Below are 14,709 nucleotides of genomic sequence, written 5' to 3' on the forward strand. Positions count from 1 at the left end.
TTCTCCCTCACAGCAAATCAGCCACCCTGTCCTATCAACTTGCCCTGTCAAATGACTCCTTGCTCCTCCCTCCTCTCCAGGGCTCTGCCTTAATTCAAGCCTGGTCATTTCTCCCAAGCAGATCCTACTTAGATCTGCCCCCTGTGGCCTACAGTATAAAGGTTACAAACTGGTTTGGCATACCTGGTCCTTTCTTATTCATTCTCGCTGAGCATTAGCCCCACCCCCACCATCTCTGTTCACAGGAAGTCCTTTCACAGTTCCAAGTCAGGCTTTGAACTGGCCAACCAACCCTGCCTTCTCAGCTGAGCAAGCATTGATACGCTGGTTAAGGCCTCTCGAAAATGTTGCATTCTTTGGTGGTGTTGCCTGACTCCGCCTACTGAGTTAGGTACTGTGTCCCCATAGGTGTCATCCATACCTCTCTTGCTTAAGGTAATTATCTGCTTGTCTTTCTTTCTCCCTAGAGACTGTGATCTCACCAAGGGCAAGGCCTATGTCTTAATCATATATTTCTAGCAACCAGTCAAGTGCCTGGTAACCAGTAGGATCTCAGATATTTGCTGAAAGAATGAACAAGTGCATGAATTCAACTGATGTCCCGGGATATGGTAATAGCATGTTCTAAATAACTGAGGCACTTAGCCTCAAACAGGAAATATCTGTAGTAACACATGACTTGAGTAGATCAGGGGATCTATTTTTACCCTTGAACATGTATAGTTTTTGGCCCTTGGCTCTTTGTTCTAAGTGCTTTCCCTTCTGTACTCCTCCATGTGAATTACTGGTCTCTTACCTACCCCCCTCCACTCCACACACATGTATGAACACATACTTTTTCTGAAGTGTACCCCATTTATTAACTGCCCTACCTGATTCATGGCAGAATTTTGACTATCACCACCCAAATACTCGCCTCAACCCTTACCGTCCCTTCCCCTCAGGCCTGGTGTCAGGACACCAGTTTTTATTCTTCTAACTGTTACCATTCAGAGAGCTCTACTATTAAAAGGAACGGGGGACCTGTTACTCTTTAACATCTCACAATCACTACCACCTCTGTCCCGGACACATAATCTCACATGACAATGGATTCCACCACGTCACTGGGGACTGACTGCTGTGTGTTGCCCGAGCAGAAGGCAGCTTGAAGACCCCGAAGAACCCAGCCTGCATGCTAACAGAACAACAGTGGGGCTGCATCGTTCTCCTCCACCAGCCAAGATGCAGTGCGGCCGAGCCCTGGGGGTTGGTGGTCAGGTGAAAGGAAGCACTCAAGGTGGCTAGCCTGGCAGTGTTACTTCCTCCAGGTGAGGTGAGGAGACCGAAGCCCCTCCCACTCAAGGAGAGTGTGAGCTAAACTGATGGCAGATCCTCCTGTTCTAAATGAGTGCAATAAATTCATCATGTGGGATGATGGTAAAGTTTGGTAAATAAGGAGGTTTAGAGTTGGGATTCTCTTGAGGTGGAAAACAATCAACATAAAAGCCCCTGTGAAAACTACCCATAGATCAGGTAGTGGTTGCTTATCAGCATCACAGGATATTTACAATGTGGGAAGTGAACGGAGACAGCTTTCTTTTTCTGCCCATCACACACCTGTCTATTCTGTGTGCTTATTTTTAAAAGTGATGCCCCAGGTGTTGTTCTTCCGTGGAGATTATTCTATGACTCTTTGACATTCTTTGGACACCTGGAAGATTTGGAAGAGCTTTGATGTCCTTTTTGGTAATAGAGCCTTGGAAATCTCTTAAGAAAAATTTATGTTTGATAGAGTCTTAGCATCCATGAGAAGCTAATTTTAACTATGACTTCCTAACTAAATATGTAGAAGTTCGTGTTCAATCGTATGGTTAGTTCAGTGCTATAATTTCCTTAATCCCGTGCTTACTAGGTCAATAATTTTTTCAGCAAGACTGAATCTGCAGTTGGTTGGCCCCACCCGTAACATCCGCTCCTAAGAGCCTGCCCCCCTCTCTATAGAGCTTTGTTCACAACCACTCCGCATTTATCATTCCGTTCTCACCATGCCTGGAAGCCACAGACGTTCCCAATGATGTCAAAGTGATAGAGTTGGAGTTTCAAGGGGTCTGGGCACCAGAGGGAGGGGAGTCTCACAGAAGTGAAAATGGAAGGACAGAGAATGGTATGTGGTCGTGGTGAACTGCAGAGGGTGCCCTGTGGTGTGGAAATAAAGTCTGCATGCCAGGGCTGCTGGTTGGGGGAGCCTCAGTCTGTCTCGAAGTGGAGGCAGTGACTCCTCTTCCCTGCCACAGTGCTGCAGGGAAGGCTGCAGTGGGTACAACAGGGGAGGTAAAAGGAGCCAAGGAGTAACGATGGGCCTGAGATTGAGGGGAGATAGGACACTCCTGTCTACTACTGCTACTCATTGCCCCAACTTGGAACTTGAACATGGTCAAGTCTTCAGAGGGCTACAGTTGAGTCCTTGAGATGAAGACCAAACCAAAAAAAAAAAAAAAAAGACATATGTTTGGCTCTTCCTCATTCAGCCATTCCATCCCAACTTCACTTCTAAGCCCCCAAGCCAGGCATTGCTTATCTATGTATCTGTATCTGTATGCCAACCCCTGTACCCATATGATCAATAGATCTAGGTATATAGATATACCAAGTCACACTTGTAAAAGAACCAAAGCATGCTTGGAAGCAGGTGCCCATGACCTTTGCCTGGTCACACTTAGAGTTTATTTTAACCTAAAGTTGTGGAGACAGACTTGAAGGGAGACACCCCAACCTTGCTAAAATGTAAGTACAAAAAGGCACAAATGGGATGGCTATTGATGATGTTAGTTCCACTGTGACATCATCCATAGACTCCTAGTGTCTTTGCTTTGCTTCCCTATAGTGATCACAACATAAATTACTTGTCTTGTTTGACTTCCTTGTTCACCAAAGTTGAGCAGATTGTGGCCGTTTTCAACGCTTCTACCAGACAAAAAGCTTGGGACCATTTCTCGAAAGCTCAGCGCAAGAACATAGACATTTGGCGAAAGCATTCTGAGGTTGGTGATTTTATTATTACTTTCTAACCACCATCACACAGCTGGATTGGCAGAGAATAATGTGGCTGCAGCCATGACGGTTTTTGTTACAGTGGGCAGTCGTCCTGCCATTGTCCTGTCTCATTGTCAGCTCCAAATCCAGCTCAGATTTGTCTCTTCCCCAGAAAAGCAACTGACTTCATGCTTTGAGGACAGAGTGCTTTTCTCCTCTGCAAAGGGAGAAAAAAATCCCTTCCATTTGTAGCTAAGAGCTCAGCAATAAACCAAGACACTTTCTCTAACAATTATGAGGAAAAGTGTGGCGTAAAATCGAAAACTAGTTTTTCATAAAAATGGAGTTTTTTCTCACTGTCCTATAACGTGATGATGATAGTTTGTTCTTTGGGCTAGAAATGACAAGTATGCCTTTCATCTGCGTTTTCTCATCACTAGCAATGTCTTAGTCCCCTGTGCCAGCCAGTGGTTCTATCACACCCCTCCCAGAGCACATTCCTCAGGGGAGTGAACAGCCAGGCTGTAGCCACATCCACCCTTCTGCATCAATGAATGTGTGAAGTGTGAGTATTTCCCCCAAGGAAGGCGTCCAGAATTTGAACTTCTTTGCCACCTGGAAGGTCCAGAATGTGTCTTTAGTCATTGGTCGTCCAGCTGTTATCTTTTTAACTCCACAGTGTAGTGTATGCTGTGAACCTGTAACTTAAAAGTAAGTATACTGTCTTCATTGCTTCTTTTTCTTTTTTTTAATGAGAGACTGTTTCTCATGTGGATGGCTCTCCATCTCTAGCATGTTGATATTAAAGTTCTCTAAATGATACTCCCCTCTTTCAAAATTCCAAACGTATGGAAGGTAAGGTTTACGTATTTAAAGATTCTGACTCACACTTGTAAAATAAGTGTTTCATAGAGTGTGAGGAAGCACAAAGTACTCGGACATCCGTCATTTGGGTAGCATTTTAAGTGCCCATTAACTAATGCTAAATTACACTTCAATACCAATGGCACTAGATATAATATCCACATGAATACCAAATGAATTCTTTATTATCACTGTTTTTATGGTGAATTCTGAATGACTTCACAATAATGGGACACTTAAAGTGCTAGTGCAATTTATTGTTAAGAAAGACATTTTTTGTTTTGTTCACAAATGCCTAAGAAGGTGCTTGGTGAGTGACGCAGTTCTGTTCTTCCGTTCAGGAGTATGAGTGAGGAGGAGGTGAGATTATGGTTTAATTTTTCAGGGTCCAGAAAAACAAAGGGTGCATACCTGACGCTCTCCTAGACTGAATGGAAATCAGTTGGAGTGAAGGTTGATTTTCAGGAGGAAAGAGCCCTTGTTTATGCTGATATGTACAAATTGAGGGGCATGAAACACAAATCAGATCCATAAACTATGATTCAGATTTGGGGAGCATCTATGAATTGTTTGTTTTCTTTTTTATAAAACCAAGCATGATTAAAAGAAATGTTAAGAGAAGGGCAAGTGGCATGATGCTGAATAAGCCTGGGCATAAAAAGGCTGACATTAGTACACAAGTGTCAGCAAATATCAGGTATTGATCTAAATCACTCTTCCTGCTGTGTCCGATCCCCAACGTTAGCCCTGGCTCCCCCCTTCTGGGCCTGGGCTCTCTCCCCTGCAGAGCAGGACATGCAAAGCTTCCAACTTGGTTCCAAGCAAAGCCTGCTTGCTTTGCTTTACTGAGAGGTAGAGGTGGATGCAGTCCTGAGAAGTGCTCCTGGAAAGGGTCTTTGTGACTCCCTACCTCTCCCACCACCTCTTTTGATATGCTAGGTAATAGAATTCTAAATTACCTTTGATTTTTCTTTCCTACGTGTCACTTAATTGATTAAGTACCACTTGGTAATTTAACATTGTGGATGATTTCTCAGTTACATATGAGCTTGATAATTGGCTTGATTTTTTTTTTTTTTCTGCGTCCCCATGTACAGCATCTGTTAATTATCTGCAACACCTTTACAGATGTATTAGCGTGTACTAGTGATTTACTGCTGAACCAGGGGCACCCCGTGGGAACACCCTCAGCTTTTGCTGCTTCCCCTCCCACTTTTTCCTGCCTACCGCCCTTCCCCACAGAACTGCTACTGTGTGACAGTTTGTCATTAATTGTAGGGACTAAACAATAGGCCCTTTCAGCCTCATTTATTCTTTCCACCTGACTTTTCCTCGTTTTAAGTATTTTCAGGCCACCTCTTTGGGAATTGGGCTCTTTGTCGGCAGAAAAATTAGCTGATCACAACCTGAAAACGTCCCCACTAATCACGTGTTCCATCTGCCTCTGATACCCAGTGGTGGTGTTTAAAGCAGAATTGCCACCTCTTTCTACTGGGTGACACAGTCAAGTAAGGAGGCATGGCCTGTCATCCTGGTAGGCTTTCAGGACTGCCCGTGTTGGCAGGGACCTTGCTTCTCTGCCAACCCCTTTCCCTGTCCTCTGCATTGGTGATTCCCGGGGGTCAGAGTTGGCCATACAAATGCCGTAAGCAGTAAGTAATTTCCTGTCCATAGTGCTAAGGCTAAAATCTGTGAGCTAAGGAGAGAAGTGAATTGAGAGAACCCATAACAGACTAAGGTCTGTACATCAATTAAATGGCTGCTAGAACGATGCTTAGCCATGCCATTAATGCATTAGGTGTTATAATTGAGTATTATTGTTACTCATAGGTTTATTTATTATAAGGTGAAATCATTTTAACTGACTTTTCTTTAGAGACTTCAATTTAAATGGGGTAAAAAAAGGAAAAGGCAACCCTTTTCCTTAGGACAGTACATATAAGAGAACAAAATGGGTAAGGATTCACAAATACATAATATGCAGGTTGATGCAAAATAATAATTTAATTATTTAACAAAAAGGATTACAGTGTGATCCGTTGTGAAAAACATATATTCCATCATTCTTTGCTTTTCACAGGTTTTCACATATACTCTTCCATTCAAACAGCCTTATATTGCTACTCGTCCCCATTTTTGGGTGAGTTGACAAAGGCTCAGAGAAATTAAATGCCTTGACTGCAGTCACACCTCTAACAAGTAGAGAACGTACGTTATGATGCTAAGATCTTAAAGGATGCTAAAGCAACCATCACAACGAAAACAATAAACCCTACACGATAACGTGGAACACCAAAAAAGAAGGCATCTGTTTTCATTTTGTCTCCAACATTTTTTGATTTTTACCATTTGGACATTTGAATGGGTTTTGCGTGTGTGTGTGTGTGTGTGATCACACCTGGGCACATGCACACATGCGGGCACTATTTTGCATGAAGAACAACAGTGATCTACATTATCAGCTTAGAGAACCAACTGCATAGCATGGTCTTAAGCGTCTTACGTGCATTAACTTACTTTAGCTTCAAAACTATGATTGTCACAGTATCCCAGTGAGTAAATTGAGGCTAAGAGAGCTGAAGGAACATTCCTGAAGTTACCCGGTAGGTCAGTGGCGGACTGGGTCTTTGAAAAGTTTCCTTGCTGATTCCTGATCATTAACTATGAGCCCCTCTTATGAGCCAGCCGTGGTGATAGGTATTTCTGTGTAATCACAACAGCCCTGCCAAGTAGATGATATTATTTCCTTTTCTACAAATGAGGAAATTGAGACTCAAAGATTGAATAATTTGCCGAAGAGCCCTTGACTCGTTATTGGTGAGCAAAAATTTATCCCAAGCCTGACAGCAAATCCCCATGGTTCCAGCCCCTGCCTCACCCCCACACCCCTCAGAAGTTCATCCGAGATTGGACGGGGCAATGTTTGGGAGGGTGAGACTTCAGATTCTGCTGTGTGTTCCTATGTCAGTCATAATAACTAAGAGACCATTGGGAAAAGGTATGTTGACGCGTGTCTGCGACTGACACTCACGTGTCCTTAACTTCCAGGAGCTCCGGAACGCTCAAAGTGAGCAGCTCATGGGTATCCGCCGTGAAGAGGAGATGGAAATGTCAGACGATGAGACCTGTGACAGCCCTACTAAAAAAATGAGAGTCGACGAATCAGGTAATGCTGGCAACTGCCCTGTACCTGTGACTTACCATGGTGGCCTTCCTACTCTGAGGTGGGGCATACGTGTTGGGAAGCGACCGCGTAACTCATGTTTACTGGAGTTATACTAAGCCTTCATCTCTGAGTGACTCTGCCTTTTATTAACAGAACTCTACTCTCCTTCCTAGGAGCATAGTAATTTATATTGTTCCAGTTGTTTCTTTATATGTAGGTCTCGGGCCATTAGCCTTTTCTCAGAGATATGTGCCTATTCCCATAAAAAATCCCTTTCCAGAGTATGGCAGTCACCTTTAAAGCTGAAGTCCAGATAAAATCTCGTTTCAGTCAGTGTACTTCTAACATGAGAATTGTTTAATCCCTAAAGAAGCTTTCTAGCCTCTGAGCCAATGTGTTGGAGAATTAGACTTTTTTCCAATAAATTTGAGTTCATCTAACCTGCGATTGAAGGGTTGGCCCACTGGGTATCAAGAACGGGGCGTCACTCTGGAGTTGTAAAAAGGAGAGCAGCTCAGAATGAGCCCTGGGTTATGTGCTCTGTCTCCTCTCAGATACTGAGTTAAAACTCTCCTCCAATTATGTAGATGTAAATCCCTTGGTGTTGTACAAGCAGCCCAGGGAAGTGCTCGCTCAAACATAAGAGACACCAAAGGAGACTGCGTGTCCAAGCGGGAGAACGTTGTCTCGAGGGCCTGCGAGTTGCCACCATCAGCAAAAAAGCAAATTAGAGGCGTAACATAGCTTTGATTTGTCTCCTCATGTGTTCCAGTGAATAAAACAGCCTGTCCCAAGCTTTTTAAAAGAAAGGTTCAGGTAACCAAAGAATGTTTGCTAATTTGTTGGTGGAAGCCAAAACCAAGATTCCAAAGTGACTAGGCCGTCACAATTGCAGAGTGGTCAGATGCTGTGTTTCTCCGGGGCTTTAGACGAGAAAGCCAGCAGCGTATATAATGGTGGGGAGGAAAAGCTCCTGCACCCAGGCATATCGGAAGGGAGTTTAATTTCCTTAGCGCAGTGGCTCTCAGAAGTGTGGTCCCCAGTCCAGCAAGGTCAGTGTCACCTAGAAGCTTACTAGAAATGTGTATTCTCGGGACCTATCCAAGACCTACTGAATGAGAAACATCCAGCAATCTGGGGTTTAAGACTTCCAGAGAATTCTGATGCATGCTGAAATTTGAGGACCACTACCTTGGAAATTTTCCCTTTTATCCTCCAATTCTATTCATTTAAGTCTTTCGGAAGCCCAGCATAAAAAAAAAAAAAAAAAAAAAGCACCATGCCACTATTATTTGAAGCCACATATCCTTTGTCTGAAAAACAAACCTGGCATTTATGTGTCAATATGTGTCTCCTATTAAGCCGATACCAGATTTCTCAGGTCTGGTTGATTATTGGGGTAGGATTTTCTTATTTGAGGAAACCACCTTCCTCCCAGCATTTCTATTCTGCAAATCTTCATACATCAAAAGAGCGCACTTTAGTGTGATTTTCTTAAATTCAATGAAATCTTTCCAATAAAGAAATAAAACTTGTTTTCCTCACAAAAGCTTTCATCATTTTTGAAATCCCTGGATGAGGGGAAGGTTGGCTACTTCACATCTTATAAAATAGGTATAGGAGAAAAGAATTGAGTTCATCAGAAGTTTTGATTTGAAATTGTAGCTGTTTTTTTTTTCTGTTTGTTTGTTTTGTTTGTTTTTAAGCAGGGGGGAAGGATAACTTTAAAAAACAAAAACAAGGAAACAAACTATCAATTTCCCAAGTGAGAAATGTATGTAATTCGTAGCCTACTTAGCGTAGAGCCAGAATAATAATGCCTCAGAACAGTAGGCTCACAGAGGGGCTCCTGCAGACATGGCAGCAAGCCAGCACCTACAGGGTGGGCCCCTGAGGTCTGCTGCAGGGGAATCCACAGAGAAGCTAAGGCCCTCTCCCCGCCCCTCACCAGGGACCATAGGGTCCTCTCTGGAAGGATGGAAGACCCCTCTTCCCAGACCTCTCGTGGTTTTCCCCAGGCATCTAATAAGAGCCCGAAGTGAGACCTGAGCTTTCAGCAGCTTTCTCTAGGCTTGTTCCTTGGTCGGTGGAAATTAATGAGTACAACAGTGCATGTTCTGAGGGAGGAGATGAAAGAACTCGAGTTCAAATGCCAGGTCCCCAGGAGTTCAAAGCCTTTTTCGTGCTTTTCAAAATGAGATGGACCAGAGAACATGCCGTGTGATTTATGAGGAGAGCTCAGGACTGATTAGAGGGAAAGGCAAGCCACTAACCTTTTTTATTCCACTGGGCCCCAGAGATCCTTCCAAAAGGCAGGCACCTGTTTTTCTTTCAGCCCACGTATTGGGGACAGAGCCGAGAGCAAGAACTCCCATCTGGTCTTTTGACCAAGCCTCAGACAGACCCCATCAAACTGCTGCTTGGGGGGGTCGGGGGGGTGAAGGGATGGAGGGATGAGGCCCCATAGTCTGAGGGGGAAACACACCTTTCTGTTGCATTTCCTTAGGTGACACAGCACTCATTTTAGGTGCAAATTTGCATCTGTCAGTCACCCATGAGTGGGCTTCTCAAAACGTAGCTCTAATTCACTGGCAGGGGAATTGCCAAATGCTATAATAGAAGTAAAATCCTCTATCCTTTAAAGAATCTCTTGCCTTTTTCCTTTCTGCAAAATGGTGAGAGTTTCACCTCAGACCTCCTCAGCAGTAGCTGACCCAGGAATTCTTGGAAATTCCAGGGAGGGAAGGGTATCCTCCTGGGAGCCTCCTGCCTGTGCGAGGTCTGTGGTGAGGCCGTCCCCCCACCAGACATTTGAGTCTGGTCCACCAGATTTGGCTTTCCTCTTCATCTCTGCCCTAGAACGAAAACTGATGGGCACCACTTTATTTCTGAGGGGGAGCTGGAGAGAATTGGTTTCTAGAGAGGGCATAATGCATTATGTGAGGACTTGTATCATATACCTTGACTTTAATTTTTTTTTAATCCACATTCAATATATCTCTGATCTTCTGGTAATGAAGAATACTTCATTGTACTTTTGCTTTTTACCACAATTAAGAATTTACAGTGTGTCTTTGGCTAGAGTTCCCCGATGCTGCTGTAAGTGCGATATAATTCTGGGCAGGCTGTTCACTGTTCCTCGTCAGCTGAATCTTAAAGGGAAAAGGGAGTTTGCTGGAGCAAAACTAAGATGCTGATTAAAACATGAAAATGAGTTTTGTTAGTAAAGTTGAAAATCAGGCCAGATTTATCAAAGCGTTCGTTCAAGAAGACAGGCATCCTGTTCCGAAGCCCATGAGGAGAATTTTGGATAAAACTTTGACTCGGTCGTTGCATAGTCTACCTCCTACTGGAACCAAGACCGACTTTAAAAGCCAGGTCTATTCCCCCTCCTCCCTCCCTCTCTCCTTCCCCAGGTTGGCAGCGCAGGTAGAGCAGGAGAGCACAGAGGAGCGAGGGGAGAACGAAGGAGTGTGTCCCAGAGTGTGAGGTGTCAGATGCAAAGCCTGCGTAGTCTTAGTATCTCTGGTGAGAGTTAAACAAGTCAGCGCCTGGAAAGCCCTTATTACAGTGTTGAGCACATAGTACCTGTTAGCAAGTGTAATACAGTCAGTAACTGTTAACTCTGCTTATTATCTCTCTCGTCCTCCAGCGCCTGGCCTTAGGCCTCTCACCAAGTCAGTGCCCAGCTAACGCTTGTTGACTTCAACTGCATATTCCCCTTCTTCTGCTCTTGGTTTTCTATGCCTATGTCCCGGAAGTTGATAGGAAGATGGTAACCCTAAAAATGGGTGCTCTTACTGGATTTAGATGGCAAGCATTACGAAGCATGTTTAAACAAAGTCGATCCATTGCCCCAAAATGTTCAGAACTTTTATACATAAAAAATTCAGGGCCACGTACACAATAGGCTACATCCCAGAAAGGCGAAACTCAGCGTCGTTCTAATTCTTAGCAAACATTTGTCGAGCACCTTCTCATATTCAAGGCACGGTGGGACCCAGGGGACACAGAGAGGGTTAGACACAGTCTACCCTGCCCTCAAGGGTGTGAGACACCTTTAGAAGAGAAGAAATAAACACATTAAATTACTAAAAAATAAAATGCCTTAATGCCAAGCATGTTCTAAAGCCATTAACTTAATTAAATTCAGTGTAAACCAAAATGAACATCGCTACACAGTGTATTACCTTGTCCAATATTTGGTGAATACACATCATACATTGAACACAAATTTTAGAAGAGTGACAATGAATACATCCTTTGCTTAATAGACACCCCTTAAACCATTCCATAATGTACAGATGTTCTTGGATTTTAATCACACCTCATTTAGACTCTGGGTTCTTTACAGGAGCCAATACTCTTTAACTATCAAGAGTGTTTTCTGAGTTGTCAGTTTCCCATGGAAACTCACCACACCATAGGTACAGACTTTTTTTTTTTCTAATTTCAATAGCAAGTCAAATAAGGACTTTCCAAATCTTTCAGCCAACTCGGTCAACTTAGGGACTCATAATTAAGTTTATTTGGAACCAGTAGTATTCCATCTGTCCGAATTGTTTTCTATATAGCTGGGTGCTTTAGGTTAAAACAAGTAATAATAATAAGTCTCTCTCTGGCTATCCCCCTGATCTCTTTGAACACCAGCACTGCCTGTTTTCATGATTTGGTTTATTTCCTGTATGGCAGTGCTTTTGAAAGACATCCAGGATACCCAGTGGGGAAGCCACCATCAGGCAGGAGAAGAGTTTCACGGCTGCCCGAGGCACCAGACTGGGTACAGAAGGAAGGGGCCACTGGTTGTGAGACAAGGGTCCTGCAGTCGACAGATGGGTCCGCCTGAAGGGGGCCGTATCTCTCCCAGCGGGTGGAAGCTTGCCATTGCATTGAATGGGATCTAAGCAGGCTCACTCTAGAGTGGCTGAGAACTAGGCAGGGGGACAAGAGCATTCAGCATGGAAAGTGAGATGGCTCAGTCTGGGGCCACTGTCACGGTGGAGCTTCCTGCACCAGCAGACCCTAAAGGCAGGGCCTCAGTGCTGAGAGGAAGCTTGGAAGGATAAGCTATGTGCAGACTTCTGTTTTCACACATAATGACAGCCTGAAGGAGAATAGAGCAGTGGTGTGTGTCCGTCAGTGACCACCAAGTTAAAGGCAAGCATTTTATTTGCAACCACAAAGGAATATCTTCTGGGAACCCAAATGCCAAACAAGAAAATGTGATTAATTAAAACTAATATAGCTGAAAGATGAGGCACTAAATCTTCCGGTGGGCTGCGTAGCATGCTTCATGCCTAAAGTCTTGAAATAGACCTTCGTTTCCAAGGAGCCACGGCTTTTTCTGTTTCATCCTTAATAAGAAAAAAAAACAACAACAACAACAAAAAACACCTGCTAATCTTGCCAAAGAATTTAAATACATGTTTATTTTGGGTAGATTTTTCAGTGCCCTGATTTCATAAACAGTTACAGTTCCGTTTTCGTACTGAACATGTTTCTGAGTATTTATTTTTGTAAATTGCTTTACCTTTTAAACGCAAGAGACAGCGGTTATTAGATTGAACCTGTAGCATAGGTCTCCTTTGTAACGAAGTGCTCCTTCTGCCCCACCAGACTATGTTTACCTGTTTTATAAATTCACATTTGGAGCTGAAACTGTCGTCAAGCTTAGTCCCCTAATAGTTTTATTTTTATGTAGCACCTGACAGTGCCGTCATCCTGACTTCTCTCTCATATATGCACACATTTTCCATACACATGTGTTTCACGTGAAATTGATTTGTGCTGATGAAATCGCATCGTGTCCAGGAAAGCACAGAATTTCCCCGATACTCTAACCACCCAACTGTGTTTCACCTCCACAACACTCGGCTGAGCCCTCTCGGAGGCCCTCCGAGCATCCACGCAGGTCGGGACTAGCATGGAGCTGGGTGGGCTCTCCGAATGCTTTCCTGTGTGCCATACCAGCTCAGGCTCCCAGCTGCCCTGGGGGAGCAGGCTCCAGCTTTGTCAAGCCCTGGCTTCTTGCCTAGTGATATGAGCCCCTGGAGCCTGGTGAAGCACGTAGGCTGATGACGGGCTGTTGGTAGGCAGAGCAGAAAAGTGAGGAAGTTAACAGCCAATTTTCAGGAAGAGCTACAGAGACCTTGACCTGGGAAGACTGCGGACAAATGGCCAGTGAGTAGCAGGTTCACCACAGCTGCCCGTGCACAGACCCCAGCGGTTGGTTTCCCTGAGAAAACCACGATCTACATCACAGTTTGTTATGTTTTCTGGTAATTTCATCCTGATTAGGGCTGATGCAGGATCATTACATAAGTAGATTTAATCCTGTTTTCTTAGCAGACTTGAAGGATACTGGGGGAATATTTATGTAATAAGATGCAAAGTTGCTATGGAAAACACTATAGCAACCTAACATCCTCCTGGAGCCAAGCAGCCACTTGTAACAGCAATCTGAATTTACATTTATGTTAGTGTCATTTTATTGACACTCTTAGTATCTCATTCTGACAGGATGTTGAAATATGTTTTCAGCTTATATTTGAGCCAAATTAACACAGTGCTGTTGGATTTTAAGTGTGGTTTGAACAACTTTTGGGAAAAAATCAGAATATTTTTTAGGGAATTTAGGTGACAGAATCTGGGTAAGTGGGTGAGTTGTCTTTTTTTTTCCCTTTCCTAAGCATAGGAAAGAATTCCTTAGTAGTATTTATTCCTAATTTTTCCTTATACTTTGTAAATAATAAGTAGGAATGTCTGATTGTGAAATAGGGAGTATCCTTTTCAACATTGGCACAGATTGTCAAATTCTCACCTGTGATTCTATCGGTGCATATAGAAAACACTTCTAGCAGATCAGCTCATTGCCCTCCAGCAGTGTGTAACATTTTAAACACAAAATCTGTTTTTCATATAAAAATAATACCTAGTCACTTTGGAGAATCTAAAAATGAATAATAAAGAAGAAAAGAAACACTGGTTAGTTATAACACTGCAAAAGACTGTGGTTTCTATTTCTTTTTCTGCATAGCTTAACAATATAAACATGTTTCTCTGTATTTTTTAAAGCTCAGACACAATAATTCGACATGATTTTGTTTTCAGACAGACCTCCTTGTGTAACCAGTGAATCTCTTTTAAGCTTTTTATATGTTAATGAAATAGAAAATATAGTGTGTTCTTTCACGTGAACCTTTGGGAATTGAAGTTGTATCTTTGAGGTGGTCAAAAAGGACACCCGAGGTTATGAAAACGTGATAAATGGACCAGCCCACCCAAAAGCATCTATGACGTCCCTTAAATGGGAGTGTGGCGGACAAGCTATAGATGTGTAGCTGGTTGGTAGTGGAGAGATAGTGTCTATTGATTTTCTTCTGTACCTCTCCATCTAAAACTTAAATTGTGACTATAGCACTGTTAAAGTGGGGCACCGGCCAAAAGAATCAATAGCAGACCATATTAAAACACATGCTTTACCAACTTCTTAGCACAGTGATGGACTGTTTATGAACACCGTTGCCCTAATTCTCCCATGCTTTCATACTGCATTGTTCATCAAAGCACAGGTGGTGACATAAAGCTATTGTATCTTGGCTCCTAACACTGTTACCCAACGCTTCATTAATCAAAGGCCTGAAGACGCTCCGTCTACCGTATGG

General features: G+C 43.3%; 1 protein-coding gene across 5 annotated transcripts in view; it reads left to right on the forward strand.

The window, feature by feature from the left end:
* The window catches only part of ENOX1 (ecto-NOX disulfide-thiol exchanger 1), a 511,619-nt gene that overhangs the window by 402,784 nt on the left and 94,126 nt on the right, over positions 1–14,709 (forward strand). For all 5 annotated transcript variants that reach the window (XM_019749803.2, XM_074329326.1, XM_074329327.1 and 2 more), the window contains 2 exons: positions 2,917–3,023; positions 6,928–7,045. In XM_019749803.2, the coding sequence (XP_019605362.1) occupies positions 2,917–3,023; positions 6,928–7,045 (225 nt within the window). The remainder of the gene's footprint in view (positions 1–2,916; positions 3,024–6,927; positions 7,046–14,709) is intronic.

The sequence above is a fragment of the Rhinolophus sinicus genome, linkage group LG04 (assembly GCF_036562045.2).
Source record: "Rhinolophus sinicus isolate RSC01 linkage group LG04, ASM3656204v1, whole genome shotgun sequence".
Classification (NCBI taxonomy): Eukaryota; Metazoa; Chordata; class Mammalia; order Chiroptera; family Rhinolophidae; genus Rhinolophus; species Rhinolophus sinicus.